Source organism: Heterodontus francisci, chromosome 3 (assembly GCF_036365525.1).
Source record: "Heterodontus francisci isolate sHetFra1 chromosome 3, sHetFra1.hap1, whole genome shotgun sequence".
Lineage (NCBI taxonomy): Eukaryota > Metazoa > Chordata > Chondrichthyes > Heterodontiformes > Heterodontidae > Heterodontus > Heterodontus francisci.
In genome coordinates, this window is record NC_090373.1 from 180,665,946 (window position 1) to 180,680,014 (window position 14,069).

General features: G+C 45.1%; 1 protein-coding gene across 4 annotated transcripts in view; it reads left to right on the forward strand.

Annotated features, from left to right (window-relative positions):
- The first annotated feature begins 900 nt into the window (after positions 1–900).
- The window catches only part of kcnk5a (potassium channel, subfamily K, member 5a), a 47,725-nt gene continuing 34,556 nt past the window's right edge, over positions 901–14,069 (forward strand). The window contains exons 1-2 of one of the 4 annotated variants that reach the window (XM_068027833.1): positions 1,559–1,649; positions 9,042–9,156. In XM_068027833.1, the coding sequence (XP_067883934.1) occupies positions 9,097–9,156 (60 nt within the window). In that variant the 5' untranslated portion in view covers positions 1,559–1,649; positions 9,042–9,096. Of the gene's footprint in view, positions 1,650–2,646; positions 3,618–9,041; positions 9,157–12,901; positions 13,417–14,069 lie in introns of those variants that run through there. The other 3 variants (XM_068027841.1, XM_068027826.1, XM_068027850.1) reach the window with 3 other exon arrangements.

Sequence of the window (14,069 nt, forward strand, 5' to 3'; positions counted from 1 at the left end):
TATCCACACTCCAGTTGACCACTATCTTTCACTTTGCAGGATAAACCCTCACATGAGATGTTGCCCTATTACACAGCCTGCCAGCATCAAATTCCTCCTTCTGAGGCTGGCCAGTTGGACTGAAATGGCCCCATTTTTTTTCATAAGAGCATCCTGTATTATGAAATAAATCAATCTCACAGCTCAAGAAACATTAAATTCAAGCGTGTGTTGTACTTGCTTATTAATGGCGCAAGTCTGAAGACTTTCATCAGGAGAATAATTTGCATTGGCCACGATGGGGCGGGGTGGGGGAAGCTTTATTTATGGTAAATAATGGAGAAGCCAGTGGCTTCTTTTCAGCAGTGACAATCCCGCTTTCGTGATCAGGACTGTATTAGGACAAGTGTTGTTGAATTTGACTGCACTTGCATTCCGATCAGACTGGGTTTGCCGATTCGAGGCGCCAAGAAAAGAAAGAAGCTGCTTAAATTTATTCACACCAAATCAAGACTCTTAAAAACTGCATATAAAACTTGAAACCTGTGCGCCCTTGAATTCTGTACACCAGAACCCTGAACACAATATCAATAAATATTCCAACACAGCACCTTTTATCATGGGGGGCGGGGGGTTGGATATCTTAAAACTTATTTGCAATATGTCAAAATGCGTTTCTACTCATTTACTTAAAAGAGACGCGAATTTAAAAAGCTAAATAAACATTTTTTCCCTCAAAAAATATATTTCCACACTCTTATCTCCCAGCCCTTTCTGTTTAAACAAGTTATGTTTACCTACTTCAAATTGGGATTTTTTTTTCAAAGAAAAAATTCAGTTGTCGTGAACTTCGTATTAGTTTATATATAAAAAAAACTTCTTGCAGTGAGCAGAGGGCGGGAGGACTCCACCTCCTGGACGCTCATAAATTCCTCAGAACCACTTCAAATATGAACTTTCTTGCCGGGGCTGCACACTTTAAACAGCTCGCTCAGACCGACACGTGTCGCAAACGCCAGGAGAAAGAGGAGGAAAAAAAAAATCCGACATTCTACCCCAGACAACTTTATGTTTTTTATTTTAAAAAAAATACAATTAAAAAAGTGCACAAACTATTTATAATTTTTTTGAAGAAAAAACACAATTTTTTTTCCCTTCAGAAAAAAAATCCAATCGGATGGTGATTGTTTCCGAGTGTTTCTTGGGGGGATCCACGGGCGACGTGGATTTTTATAAGGATTTGTTCTTTCCCCCCCACTCCCTCCCCCAAAAAAAGTTTCATTCTTTTGGGGGGGGAGAAAGGTTTTTCTTCAGGAAAGTTTGCTGGCCGCGACGCATCGTTTACGCGCGCGGGCAGCCAAGAGCGCCCCAAATTCAAGCGCGAATTTCGCAGAAAGTGCTGTAAAAAGAAAAGTGCTTGCCTCTTTTGTTTATTTTCTCGTGTGAGGTTGCCAGCTTTTTTTTTTGAATTTTAAGGGAAAAGTATGGTAGACAGGGGCCCCTTACTGACCTCAGCCATCATATTCTATCTGTCAATCGGTGCTGCTATCTTCCAAGTGCTGGAAGAGCCGAACTGGACCGAGGCGGTGGACCGATACAAGATCAAAAAGTCACAGATCCTGAAAGAACATCCCTGTCTCACTCAGGCTGCTCTGGAAAAGATCTTAGAGGTAAGAATTACACACTCAAGCTGATGCCTTCACACGCTCCCCTCGCCGCTTTCATTCCTTCTCTTTCACTCACTCAGTCACTCACTGTCTCGCCAAATATCATTGCATTTACTAATCCTACATTTTTGAATGGTACAACTTTTGTCTCTCTCCAGCACCTTCTTCCTCCCCCCTGCACCCGCAGTCACGGTTTCGATCGGCCCTCGTGTGTATCCGAATCCCGAAAATGTTACCTTTCATATTACTTTAAAGTTCCACCCCAAATTACCTTTCATAGAAACTTGCTCAAAGTTTCCTCTTAAATTACTTGGCGTGTCGCTTTAAGAGAACGAGTTTTTTGGTAAAGGGTGTTAAGTCGTAATGGAAATGAAAATACACTTTTCTCTCAGGAATCAAATGTTTTTTGTTGTCGTTGAGACCGGGCTGTGAGAGACCCAAGTTGTGCACTAGAACTCGTGATTATTTCATTTGGAGCATTTCCCAAACTCCGGTTTAACAGAAGCTCTATGTGTGTTTTTTTTAATGTGTCGGCAATGGGTTTACTCACAATGCAAAAAGGACACCAAAAAATTGGTGAAACCTGACTCTGTACGAGGTGGAGGGGGAGATGGGTCAACACTGCCCTGATCCTTAGCAGGCTGGGTGAGAGGAGGGATGAATCTTTGTCTTGCTTTCCATCTAAGCCCAAAGGCTTGTATCATAATAATGTGACGGTGGTCTCGGCTCTTCCGCGTCTCCCAGGCAGAAAGTACTTGGAGAGATTTTTCAAAAAACAAAATGAATGCTGGAAATGCGAAATAGAAAGAGAAAATCCACAGGTGGTCTGTCATCATCTCAAAGTGAAATGTTATACTTTAATGTGTTGGATTACAAGCTGAGCTCTGTGAGGTTATGAGATTGTCTTCTATTTGAGGGTCAGATCACGTTCAGTTGCCAGTTTCCTTTAATTTTAACAAACACACATATATATATATGCAATCCTGTATTTAGTAACTTGCTAATATGTTATCTCTGACCGTTTGCCAATCGAGAGAGTTGCTGCAGCTTGATAGTGATCTTTTCCAACAGTTCACACTGCCAGTGAGAAGAACAAGCGGGACTGAATCAATATTTGCGGGGGTGGGGGAAACCTTCACACAGAGAAAAACTTTTAAAACCAGTAGGTTAAAATAACAGGTGAGAGACCCCTCCCCTTCCCCCTTTGTCAAGAGGAGTTTTTCTGAGAATTTATATTTTCCCAGGATTAAAGAAAAATTAAGCCTGATACTTGCACAAAATAAACAAGGACGAGGGAAAGAATTAGTGCGTGCTGTTTGTTCAATGATAAGATACTCTACACTGCGGGGCACAATTACACTCGTGAATATACAATGACTCAACAACTGTTAGAGGCGGAAATATAAAGAAAATAATCAAGAGGAGAAAAAAACCGAAATAGCATAACGAGTGTGCAGGGTCTTGCTTGGTGGTGAATCAATGATAAGTGCATTCTTGCAGTAAAGGCAGGTGGCTGAGAAGAGAATGAATGTTGAGACATGTACGTTGGGATTGCACTTGACTTAATATTTTGATGACCAATCAAATGCCAGCATCTCAAGTTTTAAACCCAGAGTTCAAATTCCACCTGCAGATACACCGAGCTATTATGTTATAAAAATATTTCAAGAAATCCTTTTCTACCGTTGTACCGACTAGAAGTGACTGGAAATGGGGGGAGGGGAATGATTCAATGAAACTTCTCTCGCAAACCCCAATGCTGATCCTTTGCTGAAAGGAACTATACTTTTTGCTGGTTCCTTTTTAGAGATGCCTGACCCAAGTTCTGGTGCCTTTCTACCACTCCTCCTCTCCTAAGTTTACTGAGCAGTGGGACTGCAGTTCTCTGTAGCATTCCCTCTCCCTTACTTTCACTCAGTTTAGCTTGAACTCGTTTGCCTTGTAACCTGTCCAGAACAGTTGAGGAAACAGGTGGGTATTTTCACAGTGAAGTGCACATGTTTTGTGTTTTTTCAGAGACGCTACTGGCAGCTTTCGGCAGAAGTGGAACTTGGTGAGTGAGTGAGAAAGAAACTGCGATTCTTGCGGGGGGGGGTTGGGGATTTTGCGCATTGGTTATGGAGAGCACAAAGGCCAGTGCTGGGGGTAAAAGAAAAATCTGCTGGTAATCTCCCAGACGGGTTTGTGCTGCAGCAGATGTTGAGTTTTCAAGTCCAGAACTGAAGAGAGGCAGTTTTAGCAGGTGGGAGAGTGGGGACGTGCGTGGGACCGTGGTTTCAACTCTGAAAGCGTTGCTTCTGAGAAAACTTATTTTGACACCCTTAATTACTCAATGTACAAATAAAAGATACTCAGGGGAAACTGCTGTATTCAGAGAGTAGTTTGTGGAACTCGCTGCCACAAGGAATAGTTTAGGTGAATAGTGAAGAGGCATTTTAGCGGAAGCTATGAGGGACAAAGGAATAGTATGTTCTGCGAAAGAGGGCTGGGAGGAGATTGTGCAGAGCATAAACACCAGCATGGACCATTTGGGTCGAGTGGCCCGTTTGTGCTGCACATTTTATGTAATTCTATGCAATGTCTCTACATCAGGGTTGTCCAACCTTTTCGCGTGGGGAACCACATTAAAATCTTTGTCTTGCAAAGAGACCTGGTGTTACAATTTTTGAAAGAAGTCACCTTACTATTAATCTAAACAAAAACAAATGTGCATTTTTGTGAAGAATCTTTAAATGAGAAGATTCATTAATTTATTTACTTTCTCGTCACTATGTTGGAGACAGATTTAGTGAGATACCTGGCATTCCATTTGCTTGCACAAGTAGTCAATGTTTGCCCACACACTTGTAGCGATGCGGAGTATTCCAGATAGATGTCCATGTGTCGGGTGATCTTGATTGCTCTCTTTCCCTCCTCTCTCTCTCCCTCCATGTCCCTCCCTCTGGCTCCCCTCTCTCTTTGCCCCCTCTCTGCCCCCCCTGTCTCTCTGCCCCCCCCCCTGTCTCTCTGCCCTCCCCTGTCTCTCTGCCCTCCCCCTGTCTCTCTGCCCCCCCCCGTCTCTCTGCCCCCCCTGTCTCTCTGCCCCCCCCCGTCTCTCTGCCCCCCCGTCTCTCTGCCCCCCCCCCCCCGTCTCTCTGCCCCCCCCCCTTTGAGGGCCCACCCCTCTCTCTGGGGGCCAACCCCCTCACTCTGGGCCCCACCTCTCTCTGGGCCCCTCCTTTCTCTCTCTCTCTCTCTGGACCCCCCTCTCTCTCTGCCCCCACCCCTCTCTCCCTCTGTTCCCTCCCTGTCTTTGCCCCCCTCTCTCTCTGCCTCCACTCCTCTCTGCCCCCTCTCTCTCTCTCTCTGCCCCCACCCCCCCTCCCTCCCTCTCTCTCTCTCTCTCTGTCCCCCTTCCCCCTCTGCTCAGTCTCTCTTGGCCCCCCTCTCTCTCCCTCTCTCTGGGCGCCCCCCCCCCCCCCGCCCTCTCTCTGGGCCCCTCCTCTCTTTCTGGGCCCCTCCTCTCTCTCTCTCTCTCTGGGTCCCACCCCTGATCTCTCTCTGACCCCCACCCCCCTCTCTCTTTCTCTCTCTCTCTCTCTCTTTCTCTGCACCCCCGCACCCTCTCTCTCTCTCTCTGGGCCCCCCTCTCTCTCCCTCTCTCTCTCTCTGGGCACCCCCCCCCCCCCTTCTCTCTGGGCCCCGCCTCTCTCTCTCTCTCTCTGGGTCCCACCCCTGATCTCACTCTTTCTGAACACCACCACCCCCCCCCCCCCCCGCCTCTCTCTCTTTGTATGGACCCCCCCTCTCTGTCTCTCTGGGCCCCCTCCTCTCTCAGCCCACACCCCTCTCTGCCTCCCTCTCTCTCTCTGCCTCCACCCCTCTCTCTCTGTCCCCCCTCTCTGCCCCCACCCCCTCTGTCTCTGCCTCCCCCTCACTCTCTCTCTCTGATCCCCCCCTCTCTCTCTGTCCCACCCCCCCCCCCCCCTCTCTCTCTGCCCCCCTCCCTGCTCAGTCTCTCTGGGCCCCTCTCAGTCTCTTTCTGGGCCCCCCTCTCTCTCCCTCTCTCTTTCTCTGGGCCCCCCCCTCTCTCTGGCCCCCCACTTCTCTGTCTCTCTGTCCCACCCCCTCTCTCTCTGCCCCCCCACTCTCTCTCTCTCTCTCTGGGCCCTACCTCTGTACCTCTGCCCCCCCTTCAATGTCCCCACCCCTCTGTCTCTCTCTCTGACCCCCCCACCCCATCTCTCTCTCTCTCTCTCTGGCCCCAACCCCCACCTCCCTCTCTGGGGCTTCCCCCACCCCCCCCACCCCCCGACAGTGCACTGTTTTTAAAAAGCCGGTCTGGAAGAAGAAGCCAGTGGAAAATTTCTCATCTCTGAAATACATCCGTGGGCCAGATGGAAACCTTTGGCGGGCTGGATGCTGGCCCATGGGCCGTATGTTGGACAACCCTGCTCTACATTGTACGAAATAGATGCAGGGTGGGGATGGGAAAAAGCAAAAATACTTAAGTTTTTAAAACTTCTTTATTTTGGTTTACGTATCAGAACTTTGTGTGCAACCTACTCAAACCAGATTATCTGGTTCCAGAACAATCAAGGTGGCAAGTCAAAGCAGAAGCTGAATTAATTCTGAACGACATCTTTTAAAGTGTTGATAATCCACTGCCAGTTTTTGTTCCTTAATTAATTAGTTTTTAAATTGTAGACCTATTTTGAGGAGTGGATATGCAGTGATCATGTGGTCAGTTATTGCATGCAATTCCATTTACAAACCGGCCAAAGTGTCCAGATGTTTCAGCAGAAGACAATGGGCATTTAAGAGAAGTTGTCTTCATCCAGTTGCCCTTGAACATACCTGTCATATAACACCAGTGGTTGTTTTCAGACTTTGCCAAAGACCATCATTGTACTTGTCTTGGAAGCAAGGAGACAAATTTACCTTTAGTTGGGTATTTGTTTGCCTTTTGTAAAAGTCATTTTTGTTGCCTTCAACTGATTGAAGGCTGTTACGACCAGGTGAGAAAGCTGTCTTTTACTATCTTCGCCTGTAACAGGGTTTAGTTTTAAACACACTGTGTTTTGAACTTTCCCTTTTGTGAATCCTTGTTCACAGCTTTCCCATTATAAGGCAAAGAGATGAGCATAAAACAGGCTTTCTTAGATTTAAAGAAGAAAAGTGAAATTTATTAAACCTTAAACTTAAACTCTAATACGGTTAACGCCTACGGATATACGATGTGTCCACGCTAGCATGCACATGCTATACACACATGCAAATAGGGACAGAAAAGACCAGAAGAAAAATAAAATGGAGAGGTTTAAGGCAATATCAGAAGAGTTTCTTGTTTACTGTGCTTCGAGCTCACTGTAGTCCTTTTGTAAGTAGTCTTGCTTTTTGTTGGGGCCCAGTATTCTTCTTAAGCCTTGTTCACTGTAGGAGACTTTTCTCTCTTGGGGTTCATGTGTCCTCAATGGTTTGCGAAGCTGGTGAGAATAAGATGAGAGCAGACAGGAGAGAGGTCTTTTCCAGTCCAGGAGCAAGCAGGTTACTGAGTTCAAATTCCTTGTTGGAAGTTCAAATTCAAAAAAACTCCAACAGTTAGTCATGTGACTAAACTGGGCTGACCACGTTTGTTTGTGTATTCGACCATCTTAGCAGTTAACCTGGAATGCTAGCCTTTCCACCTTCAACATCTGGTAATCAAAAGTCCATCATGGATTAAATTGGAGCGGGGAATAGCCCCTTTGTCCTTTGAAGTACTGTCTGTGGACATGCTAATGTCTCTCTCCAGCCAAAGTCTCCAATTGCTTTTTTAAAGCAAGTTTTTTTTCTTCACCAACAACAGTCCAAAATTAATGTTCATGTGGCAAAATTAATTTTCCTCATTCTTGGCAGGTGGGGGGGCTTGCCTGACAAAGGCCCACCTATGGAATGGGTTTTACAGATGTCTCAGCCTCTGACCTGAGCACAGCCTTTGGCATTGGTACCATTCCAGATAAAGGGGGTGGCATTAGCAAAAGTATCAAAAGCAGTGGTTACTGCTAGCTTTTGAGTTGAGCCATCCTGAACCCCCTAGTTTGGTGACAAAACACTGCTGCCATTCACTCTCTCATGCGGAACAACCCCCTGTTGATTTTGAAGAGATTTTATCAGCCATGGGTTAGTTGGGTAACACGCTCGCCTCTTAGTCAGAAGGTCATGGGGTCAAGTCCCACTCTAGAAACTTGAGCTCAGAATCTAGGCTGACACTCCAGTGCAGTACTGAGAGAGTGCAGCATTTTTGGAGATGTTGTCATTCAGATGAGACATTAAACTGAGGTCCCATCTGCCCTGTCAGGTGAACATACAAGATCCCATGGCATTATGTCGAAGAAGGGCAGTGTCCTGGCCAATATTCACTCTCAGCCAACATCACTAGTGATTTATTTCATTGCTGTCGTCGGAGCTTGGTGTGTGTAAATTGGCAGCCGTATTTCCTAGATTACACTTCTTCAAAAAGCACTTTGTTGGGTGGAAAGTGCATGGGGACACCTGAGGTGTAAAAGGTGCTATATTAATGCAAATCCTGTAGAAGTTGTTGGAGAAAAATGATTGTAAAACTGAGGTCCTGTAGTCAATGGCTGATCTGTGCTGAGTTAGCTGATCACATCCAGGGTGTTGGCGATCATAGAATTAGCTTCAGTGCCACTAAGCCAAATCAGTCAGGATTCTCACACCCTGCTAGAAAGAGGACATCGGGAAGGGCATTTTCATGTTCGGCTGTGACGCTTCCATAGTTGAATAGCCTGCCAATATCCAAGGGACTGGATGTTTTTTGATGCCTATGGACCTGTACTGCAGTATGAATCAGTTCATCCAGGAAAAGAGGGAGGGTGGTTTGGAGAGAAACAGGGATCGAAGGAAATGTAGGAAGGGGAGAAGTGGTGGGGATTAGGGGGAGTTATCCTGTACAAAATATTTGTAGTTGTTTTGAAAAAATATTCAAATGTGTGTATTTTTTTTATAGCTCTACAGGTATTCCCATCAGCAAGTAATCTTTGTATAGGTGAGTGACGCTGTAACCCTACCCTCACCCACAGAGGGAGGAGTTGGTCACTCTTACTGGTGGTAGTCAACTTGGTTTTCATTATCTTCTCTCTCCCTCTGCCTCTCTCTGCTGATAAAATCACTTTTGAAGCATTTCTTTGTTTGTGAAACCCAAGGGGGTATTGGTGCCGATGTGATGAAGGGGACGGTGGGAGGAGGTGGGGAGAAAAGAGTTCCAAGTGTGGCCATCTTGGCTGACAGAAGATGTTTTTCTTTGCACGGGTGGGGTGGTACCTGTTTGCTGCATGGGCTATTGTGTCGTGAGATCTTGTCGGACTTTTAACTTCTTTATTATTAGTGCACTCTAAAATGTATTTTCTTGTGCAGCTATGGTCGGCGACGTAATTGCATCACGGCTGAACTGGCTAACGTCGCCCCGTACATGAGCGCTGTGGAAAAGTCCGCCAAGCAGTTCGCAGTGGTGGTGACCCCTTCCCCTTCAGTAAGCTGAAATGACTGAACTCTCTCTCTTTTGACTTGACTGTTGGGGGGTTTAATTCCCTCTGTTGCAACAAACTGGTTGAATGACTGCGATAAAGAGATAGCACTTTGGGCAGGAATTTAACGCACACGTTAACCAGCGCGCATTTAAAATATCGCACAGAGGAAAGAAAACCCCTTCGTTTTGATTGTGAACCAGTTCAGAATCAAACCATGATTGTGGTGATGGCCCTTCACCCATATGGTAATGCCAGTGGTAATAATTGTTTAATAGACTCCTGTTCTGCTGATTATTGCATTCCAACATGTACTTCATGGGTTACCCTTTGATATTCATGTTGAAGCCATGTTGCTATCTGCTTAATTTAATAGCTCCCATCTGATTGTGAACTGCTAGGCTTGCGTGTAACTTCTCAAGGTCTCTACCCGAACTACACTGCACTCGGCATTTTTTTAAATTCTGAAAGGATATAACAAAGAACTCTCCCTGCTGCCTATCTGTAGGTGTTGACTCATTGCTGGAGTACAGTTCCGAGGAGTGCTGGTAGCCCTCTTATGCCTTGGCTAAATTGCCACCCTGGTTGTGCAAGCTTAGACAGAGAGTGTTGACTGGCTATTCAACTGCAGGTACTGTCATAGCCAAACCAGGTTCTGTCCTAAACTGGGACTTCCAGTTGGAGTCGCTGAAAGTGACCAAGAGCCAGAATTTTGGCTGTTTTATTATTCTATGAGCCGGACAAGAATTTATTTTGTTCTCGTGGTTTAGCCCCTTGGACCCCATCCTTTAATGCTGAAAATTAAGATGCCCTCTCCTCGGCCAAGCACTGGACTCAAAACACCCTTCTTCCTTCCAGGAGGATTAGACATTGACCTTTCGCCTCTGGGGCTAGGGCTTGAGCCCAACCAAGAATGATGGAGGGGAATGTCTCCTCTGAGTGTTCTCTGTCATGGGAAATGCAATTGAGGTGCCTCAAGCCCTTTGCTAATAGGCATCGATCCACAGGACAGAACTATCCCATTAATTGGCATTAAGTTAGCAATCTTGCTTGGAGATGCCACAGGATTGACGGTGTGTGAGGGGGGTGGGAAGGAAAAAAAAATAGAAAGATGATGCACCTTAAGTGGTGATTGAGGCTCATTGTTGGGTTAGAGTAGAGGGAGCTTTTACTCTTTATCTAACATTGCTTCGCCTGATCTGGGAGAGTCTGATGCTGGGGACCTGAGGAGTGGCTTGAAATTCAACTTTGGCAAGGACGTAAAATGGCGGCAGCGAATATACAACACACCCAATTATTCTTTCCATTCAATTCAATGGAAGGAAAAGTCAGGCAGGATTACATATCAGGCCAAAGTTGAATTTCAGCCCCCAGATGTTCAAAATGAAACATTTCTGCATTTCCCAGAGCTATTGTCCCTTCACTTCAAGTGAAAATTTCACCCCAGGATGGGGTTAGCAGGGGAGAACCTTTTTTCTACACCTTTCTCTCTCCCACCGTCGATTCTGACCACTGGGCTACAGAAGAACATTTTCTGCTTGATGTAGCCTATAAAACCAGTAGCACCCAGATCTGGGGGCCATTGGCCACTGTTCTTTAATCCCTAACTTTATTCTTTTCTCTTTTGTACGTTAAGTGGCGTAACAGGGTGCAGCCGGAGGCAACTGCAACGAGCGCTGATGTCTCTCGATTTTGACCCTGGTGGCTGCTGGGAGCACAGAGGACTCGGGCGAAATTATACTGGAGTACCATCGGGCAAGTGACAGATTTTCCCCCAGATTCAGTTAGCAGTGCAAAGCTAGGCTTGAAATATATCATGCCATGTGGCTGAGGAAAGGTAGAGGGCATTTGCAAACATTCATTGGGCCCAAGGTGGATTTCAGACTTCAGTAGCTCTCGTGGTCCAAATCGCATTTTCTTGACCAGAGTTGTTTTTTCCATTGAATAATTTGAAAAGACTAGATGAAATTGAGGCCACCGCTTGGTCTTCCTTAATTATATAGTGTGTGTGTGTGTATAAAACTTCTGAGATGCATTTGTTATGCTTGAGGCATCACACCTACAAATTACAGGTGTTACTTTACATATGAAAAAGAAGTTTTAAAAAAAACACAAAAGCCAGCCATTTCCTGCTGCTTACTACTGATGTATAAGAGTCTCATAGTATTTGCAACTAACTCCCAAACTATCCAGCCACATTAGTAGCCCTCCAATTTGAGCTCAATTTGTGCATATTCAGAGCAATTAAACATGGTGGCCTTGAAATGCTTAGAGCTCCACATTGTCAGTTGGTTGTGCTTCACATGGTATAATGTTCCTGTGCTTCTAAAACTGTCTCCTTTGACCTAACCTATGATCAATGCCAAGGAAGATCCACTTTTGATAAATTTTAGATGTTATCATAAAGCTGGATTAATTTTGTGATGGCAGCACTGGACTTCTGCAGCATATGATAAACTAAAGGTAGTGGTGCTGTAGCTGCAGGAATGTCCATGGCCTATCCCCGGAAGCAGCAGCTTTATTGGCTACAATAAAGGCATTTCCTTTGGAGAAATAGGCAGCCATCTTTGGCCATTTTGGAGCTGCTTATGTCAGCAAAGTGGTTTTGTGGCCACCAATGCAGATTATAGAGAAACAAAATTAGAAATTTAGACTTTTAAAAACACTTTGGCGGAAAATTTGGTCTGTGTTGCAGCCATCTTTCCAGCATAAAATGGGAAATAACCTGAACCAAATTCTGGGTGCAAGGTCCTGCATGTCTCTGCCATTTTAGTCGTCACTGTATTTCAGCATCCCTGGAAGCTGCCAGAAAGTAGCATTGCCCAATTTAACTATGCAAAGAAAGGTGCTATGCCTTTCTTGGGACCTTCCTGAAATATTTGGGAAAACTAGGTGAAGAGTATGCCAAACATGCTCTAGCTAGTTTTCCCCTGTTCTACAGTGGCCTAACCATTGGATCCCTTTAAGAAGGGATCGCTGAGGCCGTGGCGCAAAAGACTGGGTTATTTCGTCTTAACATTGATGTGGAGCCAGAAGGATCAGGAATTGTCCTTGGCTTCACAGGAAAAACTGTGGGCTACTACCAACCCATATCTAGCCTCTGCTTGTTTTCTCCCTCCCACCTGGATTTGTTCGTGGCTGGCTCTGCATCCAAACTGACCACAATTGGGAAAGGCCAGATTGGCATATTGCTTGTTGCCTACAGTGTGTCGCTATTATTATGAGGCCCGAGGACCAATTTCTTGCAAGCTTTGGGCCTCAGCCTTGGAAATTACTCCCTGTGCGCATTTGGTATCTGAAAACTAGTCCAATGATGATATTTACATCATAAAACAAACAGTACCTTTCGGTGACACTGATAGGAACAGATAAACTGAAGAGCCAAAGGAGATTTGCGATACAACCTGCCACACCCCAACTCCTCCCCTGTCTGGTCTGTGGCAGATAGGGGGAAAATAATTCCAGTCACTGCACTATTGGAAGCCAATAATTCAGACCCTATGACTCTGGAGTTTTTTTCCCAAGACCATTTTGCCTTGCTACCTCCCACCCTGCTGGCTCCTAGAAACTGCTCTCTTGGGTTACATGTTCCGACACCTTTGAGCATTCCCACCCCCACCCCACAACAAATTGTACCCTCTTCCTAGCTGTGTGTCCTCCTCGTTCACTTTGTAAGGAGCTCCTCTATATTTGAGACTTATCATGCAAACGTTACTTGTTTGTAAAAAATATATACTGTGTGAAAATATTGTTTATATTTCCAAGTAGTTTTCTAATGGTTCCTAAGCTATCCCACCCAATAATTATAATAATGGTCTTTAATAGCCTGTTCCAAACCAATTTGTCCTTTTACCTATTACTGTTTAAAATGAAAATATATTTCAATCCTGTATCACAAATGTTACTTTACTTTGGTTCTTCTTTGCCAAGGTCAGTGGCCTTTACTGATTAACTCACAGCCTTATCGACCAAGAAACTTAGTGATCTCCTCCTCCACCACCATGGAGTGCCTGCACTTGGGATGCCCTGGAAACTTCCATTCGACATAAACCGACCTTCCCTGTCTGGAAGCTTGCAGTTTATTGAAGTATTTCACTGCTTGCGGCGGTCTGCTAGAATGTATATGACAGCACCCTCTTCTTTCCCAGGAACAACATTCCTTTTCGTGTTTTTCTTTCTCTCTCAACTTTTCTAGCAATAACAAAATATGTTGGAAGGAGCTACAATCTGGACAGACTCGGTCTGACTCTTCCCGTTCTACCATGGTTTGTACAGTTTCAGTCTCGTGTTGCAGCGTTAACAAACTGACTCAAATGTTCCGCATAGTTCCAGCTCTTATCCCGTGCACATACCTTTGCATGAGAATGTAAGGGATAAACCCTGTGAAAACCTCCTCATTTACCCCAGCTTCACTCTTGTGTGCGACCAACTCCGAAAGGAAGGAATTGGATTCAATCCTGAACTATTATGCTGGAGGACAGAGGGTATTCAGCCCTACAGAGAGAAGACTTGCATCTTCAAACTCTGTACTTCAGATTTTCCTCATTCTGTCTGGAGTTTGTTGGCAGAAACCTGCATTCCCTCATTACACAATGCTATTTATACTCTTTGCAAATGAGGGAAAATCGTCATTACACGAGTAGTTTTTCTTGGCACATTGCCTAATCTCTTACTGAGAAAATACCATTAGAATGGTTAAAAAATTTGTCTGAATGCAGGCGAATGTTCACTCTTAGCCTCTGCCACTGATCTGGAAGTAAGAGCCAATTACTGGCTGAAAATCTAACTTAGGCGTCATGTTTCCTCCTCTCTTGGCTTTTTGTGAAAAAGCAAATATGACTGAAGAGTGAGCAAGACAAGTGAAAAGGAGTAAACTACTTTTGTGTTTGTAGCAGGAAAGAATGAGAAACTGTCAGAG